This window comes from Oreochromis niloticus, linkage group LG8 (assembly GCF_001858045.2).
Source record: "Oreochromis niloticus isolate F11D_XX linkage group LG8, O_niloticus_UMD_NMBU, whole genome shotgun sequence".
In the NCBI taxonomy this organism is placed as follows: Eukaryota; Metazoa; Chordata; class Actinopteri; order Cichliformes; family Cichlidae; genus Oreochromis; species Oreochromis niloticus.
In genome coordinates this window covers 3,198,976-3,215,332 of record NC_031973.2, presented here as the reverse complement: position 1 = coordinate 3,215,332, position 16,357 = coordinate 3,198,976, and the positions used below count along the sequence as shown (strand labels likewise).

The window sequence follows — 16,357 nt, the reverse complement described above, 5'->3', positions numbered from 1 at the left end:
CGTTATGGCGTTAGTGTCATTTTAACGAGATTAACGCTAACAGCACTCGTGGGAACACAACGATTATGACTGCACATTTACGCCGACATCATCCTAGTGCAAAGACAAGTGGAAGCAGACAAAAACAACAAGCACGCATGCTACAAACTTTACCCGAGTCATTTAGACAGCCGTTAGCACATGATTCTCCTTATGGGGACCTGATATGTTTAATATGCTGCTGAGAATATACCCCAGAAGAAGCGTATAGTATAGCTTTTATTTTGGAAAGAGCCATTTCTCTGTAATAAACTCTCTTTTCCAAAGATGAGTGATTTCTCGATCTGATAGATTTATTTATTTTTTTATTATTTTGTTGTTTCAGCAACATCGAATTTAAAAACTGTACTTCTGAGTTAAAATATATATTTATAATTTTAGTAAATGACAAATTAAAAAGACATGAACATTTTTTTGTATCGAAAAAATATCGAACCGTGACACTAAAGTATCGAACCGAACCGTGAATTTTGTTTATCGTTGCACCCCTAATATATACATATATATACACACGTGTGTGTGTGTGTGTGTGTGTGTGTGTGTGTACACACACAGAGTTTGACAGCAAAGTGCTCTAATGGGGTGATGTGGTACTATGAGGTCATTAAGATAAGATGGGACCTGATTATTCAAGACCTTGTATGTGAGAAGCAGGATTTTAAATTCAGTTCTGGATTTAACAGAGAGCCAATGAAGGGAAGCCAATATGCTCCCTCTTTCTAGTCCCTGTCAGTACTCTTGCTGCAACCTTGTGGATCAACTGAAGGCTTTTCAGGGACTTTTAGGACATCCTAATATTAACAAATTACACTAGTCCAGCCTAGAATAAATGGTTTAGCTAGTTCAGCATCAGTCTGAGACCGTATGTTTCTAATTTTAGAGATTGCACAAATGGAAGAAAGTAGTGTTGGTGTGTGTTACCTGGCTTCATGGATAGATAAAGTTGTGTGTCATCTGTGTAGCAGTGAAAATGTATGCTATGCCTTCTAATGTTACTACCTAGGGAAAGCATGTATAATGTAAACAGAATTGGTCCTAGCACTGAACCCTGTGGAACTCCATAATTAACCTTAGTTAATTAGAGGACTGTTAGGATTAAAATTATTAAATAAAGCAGTTTTTATGATTTTCTATAAACACATTGCGATGTGCTCATTAAAGTGTTGGTGCTCCATGTTTTGAGGGTCGGAAGCTTCATTCAGCGCCATGACTGAATTTAAATATTGCGATTGACGTAGAGTGACGTTTTTTTTGCAACATACTTACACATCACGCTGGTTAACAGTCAAGATGATATTTTATGGGCCAAGGGAGTCTGAATAGAATGTCTCAAACTTAGATATTAAATGGAATCAGTAGGATAATATTAATAATCAAGGCTAAGCAGGGAGGTGGTTTCTCTTTTTCTGTCTTTGTTATCCCAGGAAGAGGAGCAGATACGAGGCAAGGTTGGACATGAACAGAGAGAAGACTCGTAGGGAGACAGCAGGACTGCCACGTTGCTTCCGTAAGAAGCAAGTCTTAATAACACTTGTTATTATTGGGGTATAAAATTGTAGGCCCGATCCAGGGTCAACCTTTTCTGTGAAAACAGATGGCTGATTTCACAGAGAGGTCCAGCGCTGTAACTTTTAATTTGCTTCGGCAGTTGAAATTAAATCTTTTTAAACAAAAAAAGATTTAAAAGGGCGATCGTGGCTCAAGAGTTGGGAGTTTACCTTGTAATCGGAAGGTTGCCGGTTCGAGCCCCGGCTTGGACTGTCTCGGTCGTTGTGTTCTTGGGCAAGACACTTTACCCGTTGCCTACTGGTGGTGGTCAGAGGGCCCGGTGGCGCCAGTGTCCAGCAGCCTCGCCTCTGTCAGTGCGCCCCAGGGTGGCTGTGGCTACAATGTAGTTTGCCATCACCAGTGTGTGAATGGGTGGATGACTGGATGTGTAAAGCGCTTTGGGGTCCTTAGGGACTAGTAAAGCGCTATACAAATACAGGCCATTTACCATTTAACAACAGACATTTCTCCTGTACTTCCTTCTGAAAAAACTGAACACATCAGGACTCTCCCTGTACAGCTGTTTTCTGTAGTGTGATGAGCTCTGAAACCTGACTGAAACTCAAACCATTCCTTTGCAGCTGATCAGTTAGCTGTTTTACAACTACTCTTTTAATATACGTTTTGGTTTTTTTGGGGGGGTTTTTTCCACAAAGGGAAGGTTGGAGATTAGATAAGAAAACTTGGTCACATCACAATTTAATGACTTCCACCTTAAAGGCTGACAGCCTATTCAAAGTGTACCCACTTCTCTTGACCTGTAACATCTGGGATAGGCTCCAGTAAAGAAAAAGCATGGAGGCAGTTTCTCAGTGTGCTTTATTGATGTTACCTTAGCCATCATCAACAAAAATGGTTTAAATCAGATTACTGCCACTAATAATTACTGAAAGACCATGTACACAGCATCATCTGGAATTATTCTCTTGTACTGATCAACTAACTATTCAGCAATTTAGAAACATGAATGTGATAAGATAACCCCTTGTTCAAATTTCCTACTCTTCCGTGCATGCTAGAAAGCCATCAGAAACACCAATGACCATAACACTAAAAATATGTAATAAATCATGTCATCAGTCATGTGGCTTTGTGCCAACGCTACAACTAAATGGTCTCTCTCGGCCCCATGTGAACCCCTACATCTGACACTTTAACCTTATTATTTTTATTTTTTTTTTTTTTTTTACAAAAGCTGCAAACTGTTTGTCCTGTCCTATGTGTCTTAAGTAATCTGTTTTGGTTTATTAAAATATTTTACTTGTTTTACGTCTAATTTTACAATGAAATGGTTTCTCTGGTGTGTGAAATCGCTTTTTTCCATTTGCACCACTGTTTACAAGTTTAGATTCAGAGTTTAACAACAGTTTCTGCCATTTACCATCATCTTCATTGCTGCTGCCTTCAGTTTCAGATCCAGATTCTGATGAAGGTCCATGCAAGTTATAATTATCAACACTGCTGCTGCTTTCCGTTTCAGATCCAGATTCTGATGAAGGTCCATGCAAGTTATAATTATCAATGCTGCTGCTGCTGCTGCTGCTGCTTTCCGTTTCAGATCCAGATTCTGATGAAGATCCGTGCAAGTTATAATTATCAATGCTGCTGTCTTCAGTTTCAGAGCCAGATTCTGATGAAGATCCATGCAAGTTATAATTATCGATGCTGCTATCTTCAGTTTCAGAGCCAGATTCTGTTGAAGATCCATGCAAGTTATAATTATCAATGCTGCTGTCTTCAGTTTCAGATCCAGATTCTGACAGAGATTGATGCAGGTTAGAATTTTTACTCTTGCCATCTTCAGTTTCAGGTTCAGAAGCAGACAATGGCTCCTGCCAATAATTATCACAATCACCACCCACAGCAACATCTTTAGTCTCGGTGAAGTCTGAAGCCTGTACATTAGTATTCTGTGGTAAACAGCTACTGTGATGAGCGTTCCTAGCCTGTTTGCTTGCTCCATCGTCCTCAGTTTCTGTTTTCATTCGTTTACCTGATCCTCTGTTTTGTGTCTGCGCTTGCCTGTTTTTGAGAGGTGGGCCTTGATAAGGTTGTGGGGACTGCGGTTTCTTTTCATCATTTTCACTCTTCACATGAACAGAAGTGAGCAGGAACCCGGCGATATCAGCCTCCTTTATCCTATTAAGATTCACTTCAACCTCTTCGCCATTTATGTGATGTTCCTCCTGCTCCTCCTTTATTTGGCGTTCTTTGTGTTCGTCTTTTAAGTGGCATTCTTCCTGCTCCTCCTTTTCGTGGCGCTCCTCCTGCTGATTTATTATACGACGCTGCTCCAGATCCGTCTCTATATGACGCTCCTCCAGCTCCGTCTCTATACGATGCTCTTCCAGCTCCATCTTTATACAACGCTCCTCCTGCTCCTCCTCTATACGACGCTCCTCCAGCTCCATCTTTATACAACGCTCCTCCTGCTCCTCCTCTATATGACGCTCCTCCAGCTCCATCTTTGTGGGCCCTTCTTCCTGTTTTTTCTTTAGCTGGAGATGATCTATGACCCACCGTTTCAGACCAGCATTTAATTGAGGTGGAGCATCTTGGGCATCTGCATTGAACACAGATGTGGATAATGGATGAGTGTGTGTCTGCAGTTTTAATATTATTTAGAAATGTGTCCTTTTATTTTCAATTTTTGGAAAGATTTTCAAATTACAAATTATTCAAGAACAGCATTTATTTTATTAAAACTGGTGAAAAAGTCTCAGTTCCAGTTCACAGCTGATGGACCCAGTTGACAGTTGTTGTATATTTACCTTTCTTTAGTTTAAATCACAAAGTAGAGAGCAGTTGCAGCAGTCAATTGTAGTCATTTATGGATAAAATAATCCCCAGCCATGTGTAAATTAGTGCCATCACATATTAAGTTATTGTGCCATCTAATAGTTTTTACATAATTTTGTGGGAATAATCATAATTTAATAGGCTACAATAAAATAAAAAATAATTTAATACTTACTTCTCCTGACTTGTGTTAACCCTGATGTTGCTCGCGGAGGTACAAATACAACCATTTTGAGAATTCCGGGGTCCGCTGGTCGAAGGTTCATCACTGGACGCATCCCCACTCCATTTGGCAATCTTGGATATGGAAATCTGAAAAACAATAAGCCATCGAGATATTCAGAGTTATACCCCACAACGTGTGAGACTAATGGTTCTTATAAATACTAATTTTGTGTTTACGCATTTTTCTGTTTTCTGTTGGTCTCAACTGATCCAAAAACAGATGCTAGAGCAGCCATGGAATTAAATCTTTAAAATGTATACATGACTATATACAAAAATATACAAATTTGGACAAGGAAAGACTTACCTGTTTACTCCACTGAAAGAACGAGTGGTGCCAAAGGCAGCTGGACCTATGACTTGTATCGGTTTTTCCTTTGTGGCCAATGATGTCATCACAACTCTCTCATAGCTGGAGGAAACAACAGAAACATCAAAATGTTAAATTCTACATGACACAACTGCTGCTGGAATTAACCATGAGGAGCATATCAAGAGGTGGTTTATTTTAAACCTACAACACTGAACGGCACAAAGTTAAATATAAATTTGTTTCATTTCATGCCATTGGTTGTGTGTACAGACGTTGGAAGAAAAAGTCAAAACTGACTGTATCAAAGTGTGTTAGTTCTGAGCCAGGGGCAACAAAATGCAGCATTACATTCATCATAAAACCAAACTAGCAGCCTGAATATATGCAAAACATTTATAAATTTAGACATGGAAGGCCATACCTGTTGAAAGAACGAGTGGTACCAAAGGTAGCTGGAGCTGGGACTTGTGAAGGCTTTTCCTTTGTGGGCGCTGATGTCATCACAACTCTCTCATAGCTGGGGGAAACAACAGAAACATCAAAATGTTAAATTCTACATGACACAACTGCTGGTAGCATTAACCTTCCTCTCTCACTGTTCCTATCATATGAATCAATCAAATGAAACAACATTTAACCCACAGCTAACACTGTTCTACAGATCAAACATCAAAACACACATTAATTTGTGAAACTCAGAACCTTTTTAACATTGATAAATACACATTTTGTCCAAGCCAGGGCTCGAACCGGAAGGTTGCCAGTTCGAGCCCCGGCTTGGACAGTCTCGGTCGTTGTGTCCTTGGGCAAGACACTTCACCTGTTGCCTACTGGTGGTGGTCAGAGGGCCCGGTGGCGCCAGTGTCCAGCAGCCTCGCCTCTGTCAGTGCGCCCCAGGGTGGCTGTGGCTACAATGTAGCTTGCCATCACCAGTGTGTGAATGTATGTGTGAATGGGTGGATGACTGGATGTGTAAAGCGCTTTGGGGTCCTTAGGGACTAAGTAAAGCGCTATACAAATACAGGCCATTTACCATTTTTAAAATGAACAGCACAAAGTTAATAATGTGTTTTCCATTTCACACCATTGTTTCTGAGACCAGCTGTAACAATGCAGTAAGAACATGTTGGGGTGAAGTAAGATGTGCATTTTGTAGTCCATCTTCTGGAAAATGTCGTTTCAACACCATCACATAATCACAGAGTCTGGAGTACACAACGGCATTCTCATTCTAAGTGCTTATAAATTCCCCTTCACATCTTTCCTTCACCTACATACTGAAGACATCAAATATATGAAGCAAGATGTATGGAATTGTGTAGCAAAGTAAAAATTGATAAATAACTCCAAATATATCATATATTTTACATTCCTGAAAGTAGCCACCCTTTGCTTTGTAGTCAGCACTGCAAACCCTTGGCCTTCTCTTAATGAGCTTCATGATATAGTCACCTGAAATGGTTTTCACTTCACAGGTGTGCCTGCCAGGGTTCATTTGTGGAATTTCTTGCTTTCTAAATGTGGCTGGGACTACCAGTTGTGTTGTGCAGAAATAAGGTTGGTACACAGCTGACAGCCCTATTTGACAACTGTTAGAATTCATATTATGGCAAAAACTATCAGCTAAGTAAAGAGAAACAACAGTCCATCATTACTTTAAGAACTGAAGGTCAGTCAGTCCAGAAAATTGCAAAAACTTTGAATGTGTTCCCAGGTGCAGTTACAAAGACCATCAAGCGCTACGAGGAAATTGGCTCACATGAGGACCACCCCAGGAAAGGAAGACCAAAAGTCCCCTCTGCTGCTGAGGATAAATTCATCCGAGTCACGAGCCTCAGAAATCACAAGTTAACTACACCCCAGGAAAATGCCACACAGAGCTACAGTAACAGACACGTGTCTACATCAACAGTTCAGAGGACACTGTGTGAATCAGGCCTTTATGGTCAAATAGCTGCTAAGAAACTACCACTAAGGAAAAGCAACAAGCAGAAGAGATTTGTTTGGGTCAAGAAACACAAGGAATGGACATTAGTCCAGTGGAAATCTGGGCTTTGGGCTGATGAGTCCAAATTTGAGATCTTTGGTTCCACCTGCCGTGTCTTTGTGTGATGCAGAAAAGGGGAACAGATGGTCTCTACATGCATGGTTCCCACTGTGAAGCATGGAGGAGGAGGTGTGACGGTGTGGGGGTGCTTTGCTGGTGACACTGTTGGGGATTTATTCAAAATTGAAGGCACACTGAACCAGCATGGTTACCACAGCATCCTACAGTGACATGCCATCTCATCCAGTTTGTGTTTAGTTGGACTACCATTTATTTTTCAAAAGGACAAAGACACCTCCAGGCTGTGTGAGGGCTATTTGACCAAGAAGGAGAGTGATTGAGTGCTGCGCCAGATGCCCTGGCCTCCACAGTCACCTGACCTAAACCCAATCAAGATGGTTTGGGATGAGATGGACCGCAGAGTGAAGGCAAAAGGGCCAACAAGTGTTCAGCATCTCTGGGAACTCCTTCAAGGCTGTTGGAAAACCATTTCAGGTAACAACCTGATGAAGCAAAGGTGCCTATTTTGAAGAATCTAAAATATAAACCATGTTTTGGGTTATTTCACACTTTTTCAATTATTACATAACTCCAAATGTGTTTATTCATAGTTTTGATGCTTTCAGTGAGAATCTACAATGTAAACAGTCATGAAAATAAAGAAAAAACATTAAATGAGAAGGTGTGTCCAAACTTTTAACTGGTAGTGTACATATATGTGAATTAGGGGTGCAACAATACACGTGTCGATATTGAACCATTCGATACAGTGCTTTCGGTTCGGTACGCATATGTATCGAACAATACTTTATTTTTAATTTATTTTATCAACTTTTCTTCTGACGATGCTGTCTGTGTTGAGCGCTCAGTGGATCTGCGTTCGACTACTCCGCCTAGGTTGCACTGTCGAGTGCAGATCCACTGAGCGCAGCGCAAGCTAGCAAGACAGAAGTTAAGCTCGTTGCAACATGGCAAACTGCCTCAACGCTACCAGAAATTGAACCTCCCCCACCCTCATTCAGATCCGGCCTTTGGAACTATCTTGGTTTTCATGTGAAGCATGACCCTGATGGTAAGCACGTCATGGACAAAAGTAAAACAGTATGTCGGATGTGCCACACAATGCTCAATTGGTGGGAACTAGTGTTAGCGCAGTTAGCTTGTTACCGTGTTGACGCCGTCCAGCCCCAAGCACGGGGCGATCCGGGGTAACTTGTTAACGGAGATTTGCCGTGTTATGGCGTTAGTGTCATTTTAACGAGAGTAACGCTGACAGCACTCGTGGGAACACAACGATTATGACTGCACATTTACGCCGACATCATCCTAGTGCAAAGACAAGTGGAAGCAGACAAAAACAACAAGCACGCATGCTACAAACTTTACCCGAGTCATTTAGACAGCCGTCAGCACATGATTCTCCTCATGGGGACCTGATATGTTTAATATGCTGCTGAGAATATACCCCAGAAGAAGCATATAGTATAGCTTTTATTTTGGAAAGAGCCATTTCTCTGTAATAAACTCTCTTTTCCAAAGATGAGTGATTTCTCGATCTGATAGATTTATTTTTTTTATTATTTTGTCATTTCAGCAACATTAAATTTAAAAACTGTACTTTTGAGTTAAAATATATATTTATAATTTTACTAAATGACAAATTAAAATGGCATGAACATTTTTTTGTATCGAAAAAATATCGAACCGTGACACCAAAGTATCGAACCGAACCGAATCGTGAATTTTGTGTATCGTTGCACCCCTAACGTGAATATGTATTCATGAAAACATATGGAGTTTCTTGACATGGAAGGACTTGCCTGTTGGCTCCATTGAAAGAATGACTGGTTGCTGGAGCTGGGACTTGTAAAGGCTTTTCCTTTGTGGCCAATGATGTCATCACAACTCTCTCATAGCTGGGGGAAACAACAGAAACATCAAAATGTTAAATTCTACATGACACAACTGCTGGTGGCATTAACAATGAGGAGCATAGAGACGGTTTATAATAAACGCACACCTTCCTCTCTCACTGTTCCTATCATATGAATCAATCAAATGAAACAACATTTAACCCACAACTAACACTGTTGTACAGATCAAACGTGTATGATTTTCATACAGATCATGTATGATTTTCGTTCCACTTCTCACGTGTACACCCTTTGTATTGGTCTTTCACGTGGAATTCCAGTAAAATTGATTCATGTTTGTGGCTGTAATGTGACAAAATGTGGGAAAGTTCAAGGGGGCCGAATACTTTTGCAAGCCACTGTAAGTAACTTAGATAACATAAAAATGTTGTTTGGCTTTTTTCAGTGTTTTATTTGTGCCTGAGTAAATCTGTTTGGCTGAGATTAAAGTTACAGTTTTCACACAGCTGAATAAACGTCAAACAGAAAACTGATTAAACAAATGTGAGATGGTCGAGAATTTATTCCAGTGTCCTATCATATTTTAGTGAGCAAGGAGCAGACGGCTAAGTTTATTAAACATCACTGAGACAATCTGCAAATTCCATTAAAAGTTTAATAAACTGTCACCTTGTCTTTATTTTTAGTTAGCACATACCGTAAACACTTCAAGCTGTAAGCTAATTATAGTTATATAAGAGCAGATGCATGCTGGTGCAATAAGCTTTATGGTTTATGTCCGGATGCACGATGTGATTAGTCAACTAATCGCAAAAATAATCGGTGACTAGTCGACTATCAAAAATAATCGTTTGTAGCAGCTTTAGGTGTAATGCAATAATGGTGGTGGTAAATAATGGGACTCTACAGTGCCACAGCTCAGAGTTAAGCCCTTTTTTAATTAGTACCTAGTCAAATTGACTCAGCACGGTTTTCAGGGTTTTCCATTAGGTCATAGTACCTGGTAGCAAGTACTTTTTTAGTACCTGCTCTCCCGGGGTTCCAAGCAATCTGAACAGGTACTGAAATGTGACGTCATCAGACTGCATGCCACCGATTGGCTGGTCAGTAACCCTACCCACTCGATGAGTAATGAGAGCGTCTCGTTCACGAAAATAAAACCGCCATTACTGGGCTGTAGAAAAAGGGGCTTTGTGATTAGATAAGAGAAGACGGCAGAAAGAACGCGATACATGTAGAAAAAGAAAGGGATCGATACAGACGAGTGCGCCGGAGATAGCTGAGAAAAACGGAGAGAAAAATAAAGAACAAACGTTCTGTGCAAAAAGAAAAGTGGACATTGAAAACAGAGCAATGGCTGCACACAAAAAGCCACGCAATTTTCTCCACAGTGAACATGCTCAAAGCTAAATATCATCCCAGCTCATGAATGAGCACCTCCACATGTAAGCCCGGGTTAAAAATCCTGGAAGGACAAGCTGGAGCTCAATTATCTTAACGAGCAAACAAGTGGGGGAGTTGATTAAAAGAGCGGAACAAAATGAGCCCCTAAAACTGTTCACAGCTTTCACCCTTCATTTGTGTTTTCATTTGAACATGCACAGTTATCATGTTTCAGTGGTTATAATGTGTGTATGTACAGTTCTATGTTGCTTGATCTCTAAATCCTAGTTGAATACGCCTGTACTAGTACACCACGTAGCTAACTGTGTTTCCTGTAAAAGCGTCTCACACGTTTCTGTTCCCAGCACAGCGTTGGAAAGATAAAGAGGCTCGAAGGGACGTTAACACTGCTTCCTCGCATGCAAATAAACGTAATTGTTACGCTATGTGTCTCACTTCGTAAAGTAATTTTTCTAACAGTAACACCGATTCACGCGTCGCTTCCAGGCACAACTTGAATTACCTGTCCAGCAGAAAGCAGGCCACTTCGGCATCACTCTGAAAACTTTTGTCCCTCTTCAGCGAGGTCCACCTGGAGAAGGCGACGCCTAAGAACACTTTCGTTTCTTCCAGGAGTTTTTCCTCTTCGTGCCCCAGCTTGTTCGCCAGCACGTCCTTGATCTTTTCTCCTGAGAAATAATAATTATGATCCTGCATTTTTCCAAATGCGGACACTCAAACTCCCCACGACACCACAAAAAGTTAAGGCACAAGCGACGATTCTTCCATGAGGACGATAAAAACTTTACGACTAGCACATGACCAAAACAGCAGCGTGCCGCTCAGTCCGAACTTTGTTTTGTTCCCCCTTGCAACACACATCCCCCAACAGAAAGTTCCTACCCCTGAATTTTACCCGGCAGTAGTGCCCTTTCTGGGTGTGACCTGGTAAAGGGTGTGTAGCTCACTCAGATAATCTGATCTTTATCCAATATCAAATAATTAAAAAAGAAGGCAGGTTTCCATTTGTAAAAATTTCAAATTGAATAAAAAGAGAGCTGTTTACAAAGTTTGAAAGGTGAATAAAATAAGAGCCTCAACGCAAAGTGAGACCAGTTTTCTCTAAAATACCAAAAATAAGTTATTACAGAATCTAAAATGGCTTAGTAAAATATTAATGATTCATTAGCAGGGAAAAATGCATAAATGATCTAAATCATTAAGATAAGAAAGTTATGGTAACATATTCTTTACTGATCGTGAGTATAAGGAGCGTCGGGAAGCATCCATACACCACCTGGGGACCGACTCCACTTAACGCATGTTTTTAAAATAAGTGTATTGGACTGAAAGGAGCACAAGCAGAAAGTACTTATAACTCAGTGAAATGGAAGTATGTTAACGCCACAAAAACTGTAAAAAGTACCATTTTGAGTACATGTCAGTTACATCTCTAAAGGATCCGTCCAGGGTATAAAACACATAAATATACACTTCTTTGTCGTCAAAACAATGCTTCTAAAGAAAAAGGTGTGTCCAGCAGATTAACAGGATTGGATGTAATGTTATAGGTGTGATTATAACAGTAAAAAGTGGGTTGTAAAATATGATTACACAACCAAAAAGCTTAAATTTGAAACACTTTTCAACATGTGGTTCAGTGTAAGGTACTTGTATTTATATAGAAATGACACTACAAGTCAAGGTCAAGGTCAAGTTTATTTCTATAGCACATTTCTAAACAGTTCAAGCTGCACAAAGTGCCCAGCAATGTAAAATGCCACTAAAATAAATAAAATGCAAAACAATGATGCAGTAAAATAAAGAAAAAAAACCCTAATAAGTAGATTAAATAAGTCAATAAAAACAACAACGACAACAACTAAGGGTGTTAAAATCAAAATGTTTAGCTCAAAGTGTGTTCAAAGCCAGACCATAAAAAGTGTCTTTAGTAACGATTTCAAATGTTTGAGTCTTTGTGCAGATCTAATACTATGAGGAAAACTATTCCAACGACTGGGACCTGCCACAGAGAAGGCTCTGTCACCAAGAGACGCAAGTTTAGTCCGTGGAATAGTTAAGTTTAGTTTCGATATTTGGACCTCATGGTTCTTTCTGGAGCATAAATAAATAGGAGCTCAGCCAGATACGAAGGGGCTCAGCCATTAAGTGACTCAAAAACAAAAAGTAAGAGTTTAAATTGGATCTTGTAAGGAACAGGAAGCCAGTGTAGAGAGGCCAAAACTGGGGTTACACGCTCCTTCCGTTTAGTGCCAGTTAGAAAACAAGCAGCTGTATTTTGCACTAACTGGAGACAATAAAGTACAAACAAAGTACAAAGAATTGCAGTAGTCCAGTCTGCAAGTAATGAACAGATGAATAACACATTCAAAGACATTAGCTGAAAGGTATGGCTTAACCTTGATTAGCTGTCTAAAATGAAAAAAAGATTGGACTGGACTACTGCGCTCGCCTGCCTACACAGTTTGAAGGAACCATCAAGGTACGTGGTTTTTTACATTTGTCTTACAATAGGAAGATAAGGGGCCCAGAGCACCGCCAATGTGATTATTAACAAAGTTACCAAAAAGTGACTCTTGTTTTTTTTTCATTTAATTTTAAATTTTTTTTAAAGACATCCACTGTTTAATGTCATCAAGGCAGCATAATCAGTCACATTTTAACCACTCATACAGCACCTCACATCCACAGCCAATTTAGAATCACCAGTTGTATCAATAAGTACAGTACATCTCTGGACTGTGTGAGGAAGCCAGAGTAGGGCTGGGTATTGATTTTGATTTCTATAATCAATTTGATTCCGATTCACAAGGTCCCGATTCAATTCAATCCGATTAGATTCGATTCAACTTTAACTCAGATGGTCAGAAATATTATAATTCTGATCATTTATCAGTACATATCTCTATATTAGTATATTATATTTTTATATCTATGTATAAAAACAAAGCTGACGCTTGTGAGACTTCATCAGAGGTGTGAGCATCACAGCAGATGCCTTTGTGTCAAAGTAATAAAACAAAAGAACATGAAGGAGATTTTCCTGGCCTGGCTTTTTATAGCAGATAAGTGAGATAACCTTAAAAATATTCTACAGTAGAACAAAAACTGAAGAAAGCCATGAATCGACATGGGATCATTACCTGATGCTGCTGAAGTGAAACAGAGCAAAGTTACAGAGGTTTCATTAGAGACACAGCTAAGCATTTTGCAATTTGGCATAATTTAAAAAGTTTAAATTTCTTCAGTACTGAACAGCAGAAATGAGGCTTTCTTGTCTGAGGTCATTTTTGAAAAACAAAACAAAACAAAACAAAAACACAGTGGCCGACTGCGCTGTAAACAACGGTAGAGTGGTGCGTAATAAGCAAGCGAATAATACAGAAAATTTAGATTTTTGATGGGAAACTGTTCTTGAAAGTACACTGTAGCTATGTCTCAAAAGCTAGGCTGCATCCTTCGGAGGACCCGGCCTTCGTGCTCTACATGGGCCGGGTCCTTCGAAGACCGAGAAGGCTGGAAGTGCGAGGCTGTGAAATGGGACGGTCTAGCCTTCAGAATTGCATCACCAGCTGTCTCGGTGGAGTTTAATAAACTCAGCCATCTGCTCCTTGCTTGCTAATATATAACAGGACATTGGAGTAAATCCTCTACCATTTCACACTTCTGTTTAATCAGTTTTCTGTTTCATGTTTATTCAGCTGTGTGAAAACTATAACTAAAACTATAACTTTAATCTCAGCCAAACAGATTTACTCACAAACTTGACTGCATGCTGAAGTGGCAACCCCTAACCCTACTCAAGTAAATTTAAGTAAATATAAGTGTTTGGAAAAATGTATTTCTAAAAGTACTTTTATTGCACCATGTTCATTCACTCATGAGCTGCTGTAACATAAATCAAATGGCTGAATAGCAACCTCAGCATTCAGTCAAGTTCTATAGTCTTGCTAATGACCTACTAAATGTATTCAGGTGTGTTGCAACAGGGACACATGGAAAAGTTTCAGGACAGTCAGAAAAGATGTAGAGGAAAAAAACAAGAATGACTTCCACCTGTAAAAACATTCCAGCTTTGGAGGCGGTGCCACTGTTTCCCCTCTAGTGCATCTATTGTTCATACAGCGCCAAATCACACCAACAGTTGCCTTCAGGACACCGGCCCTCAAGGACTGGAGTTCGAGACCCCTGCCTTAGGCAGTATCATCAGAAGGAATAGCATACAGATGACACCCAACTTTATCTATTCATGAAGCCAGATAAGATACACCAATTATTTAAACTACAGGAATGTCTTAAAGACATAAAGACCTGGATGGCCTCTAACCTTCTGCTTTTAAATTCAGATCAAACTGAGGTTATCATACTCGGCCCTGAAAATCTTAGATATATGGTTTCACCAGATTCTTACTCTGGATGGCATTACCTTGGCCTCCAGTAACACGGTGAACAACCTTGGAGTCATTATTCACCAGGATACAGTATGTCCTGCACATATTACATAAATATGTAAGACTGCTTTCTTCCATTTGTGCAATATCTCTAAAATTAGAAATATCCTGTCTCCGAGTGAAGCTGAAAAACTAGTTCATGCATTTAGTCCTTCCAGGCTGGACTACTGTAATTCATTATTATCAGGATGCCCTAAAAACTCGCTGAAAAGCCTTCAATTAATTCAAAATGCTGCAGCAAGAGTCCTGACAGGGACTAGAAAGAGGAAGCATATTTCTCCTATAATGCCTCCCCTTCATTGGCTTCCTGTTAAATCCAGAACTGAATTCAAAATCCTGCTCCTCACATACAAGGTCTCAAATAATCAGGCCCCATCTTATCTTAATGACCTTGTAGTACCATATCACCCCATTAAAGCACTTTGCTCTCACACTGCAGGCTTACTTGTTGTTCCTAGAGTATTTAAAAGTAGAATGGGAGGCAGAGCCTTCAGTTTTCAGGCCCCTCCTCTTTGGAAACAATATCCAGTTTAGTTACGGGAGACAGACACCATCTCTACTTTTAAGATTAGGCTCCAAACTTTCCTTTTTGCTAAAGCATATAGTTAGGGCTGGATCTCGTGAATTGATGTAGATGCCTGTTGTCTGTTCTAAAACCACAGTCGCAAAAGCATAGACTGTTCAATAATCAGTGCTTTAACTTACATAAGCCCTGTCTTTTCACACAGGCTGACCTTTGGATACATCAGAATCAGAATCAGCTTTATTTGTCACGAGCAGGTTGCCCTGCAGTGAGATGGGACCCCCCCCGACCTTACACACAGTACACAGACATCACATGGGGGTTACAAGTCGGAGATCGGTAGCGTTGCAGAAAGAACACTGAAATGTACACAACAACGGGACGGTACAAGAAGAAAAAAAGAGACCACCTCTCATGCTGTGCTTCCATGGCAGGACAGCACGGGAGCAGGAAACAAAAAAACTCCTCTGCACAAAAAAGCACATGAATAACCACAGCACAACATTATGAAAGACATGACAAGCCACAGGGTTGGGTAGGGGGATATCATAACACAATAAACACAGTGTGCACATCTGATCTGGGACTGCTGCAACCTTTCGACTGCGCCACCAGCTGACCCGCTGTCCACATCATTGGGTGGGGGGGGGGGGAAGCATCGAAGACGTTGGGAGGGGAGGGGGATCAGTGAGTGCTTATCAGTGTAAGTGTATGTGTCTGCGTGTCCATAGTTCAGCAGAGACACTGTCCTTCGCCCTATCAGGCTAAGTAAACAGTCCTCCAGCCGATCCAGGTGGCCTTGGGATGGGAAGAATAGTCATCACAGTCGTTATCAGGGAGTAATTGTTCGGCTCCAGCCTTGGGCCTGCAGCTGGCGCCGTGGTGATGTCCGCATTTCGATATTGGTTTTGTTGATTTTTCATGCGAGCAGGCCAGGAGAATGTCAAGCTGCTCTTTAACACTCCGACGCTGGTCCCTCAATCTCCTGTTGGAGAGCCGCGAGCCTCCCCATGATGGTATCAAACTTCTTTTCCGTGTTGTTGTCATTCTTTTGATTCTGAGACCTCACAGCTGCAGTGATCCGTTCTGCAATATGATCCAACTGTCGCTCAAGGGTCTCATTTTGAGCAGGCC

At 40.5% G+C, this 16,357-nt stretch overlaps 1 protein-coding gene across 2 annotated transcripts; it reads right to left on the bottom strand.

The window, feature by feature from the left end:
* Positions 1-2,388: 2,388 nt before the first annotated feature.
* On the bottom strand, positions 2,389-11,136 carry LOC102083040 (cilia- and flagella-associated protein 251). 2 transcript variants are annotated; one of them, XM_005453638.2, is made up of 6 exons: positions 10,752-11,136; positions 8,792-8,887; positions 5,346-5,441; positions 4,919-5,023; positions 4,562-4,698; positions 2,389-4,150 (listed from the first exon to the last, which is right to left on the bottom strand). In XM_005453638.2, exons 1-6 carry the CDS (start codon positions 10,943-10,945, stop codon positions 2,835-2,837), a joined length of 1,944 nt encoding a protein of 647 aa, XP_005453695.1. In that variant the 5' UTR covers positions 10,946-11,136; the 3' UTR covers positions 2,389-2,834. The 2 variants fall into 2 exon arrangements, with proteins under 2 accessions (XP_005453695.1, XP_005453694.1); XM_005453637.3 differs by lacking the exon at positions 10,752-11,136 and adding an exon at positions 9,871-10,287.
* Positions 11,137-16,357: the final 5,221 nt, after the last annotated feature.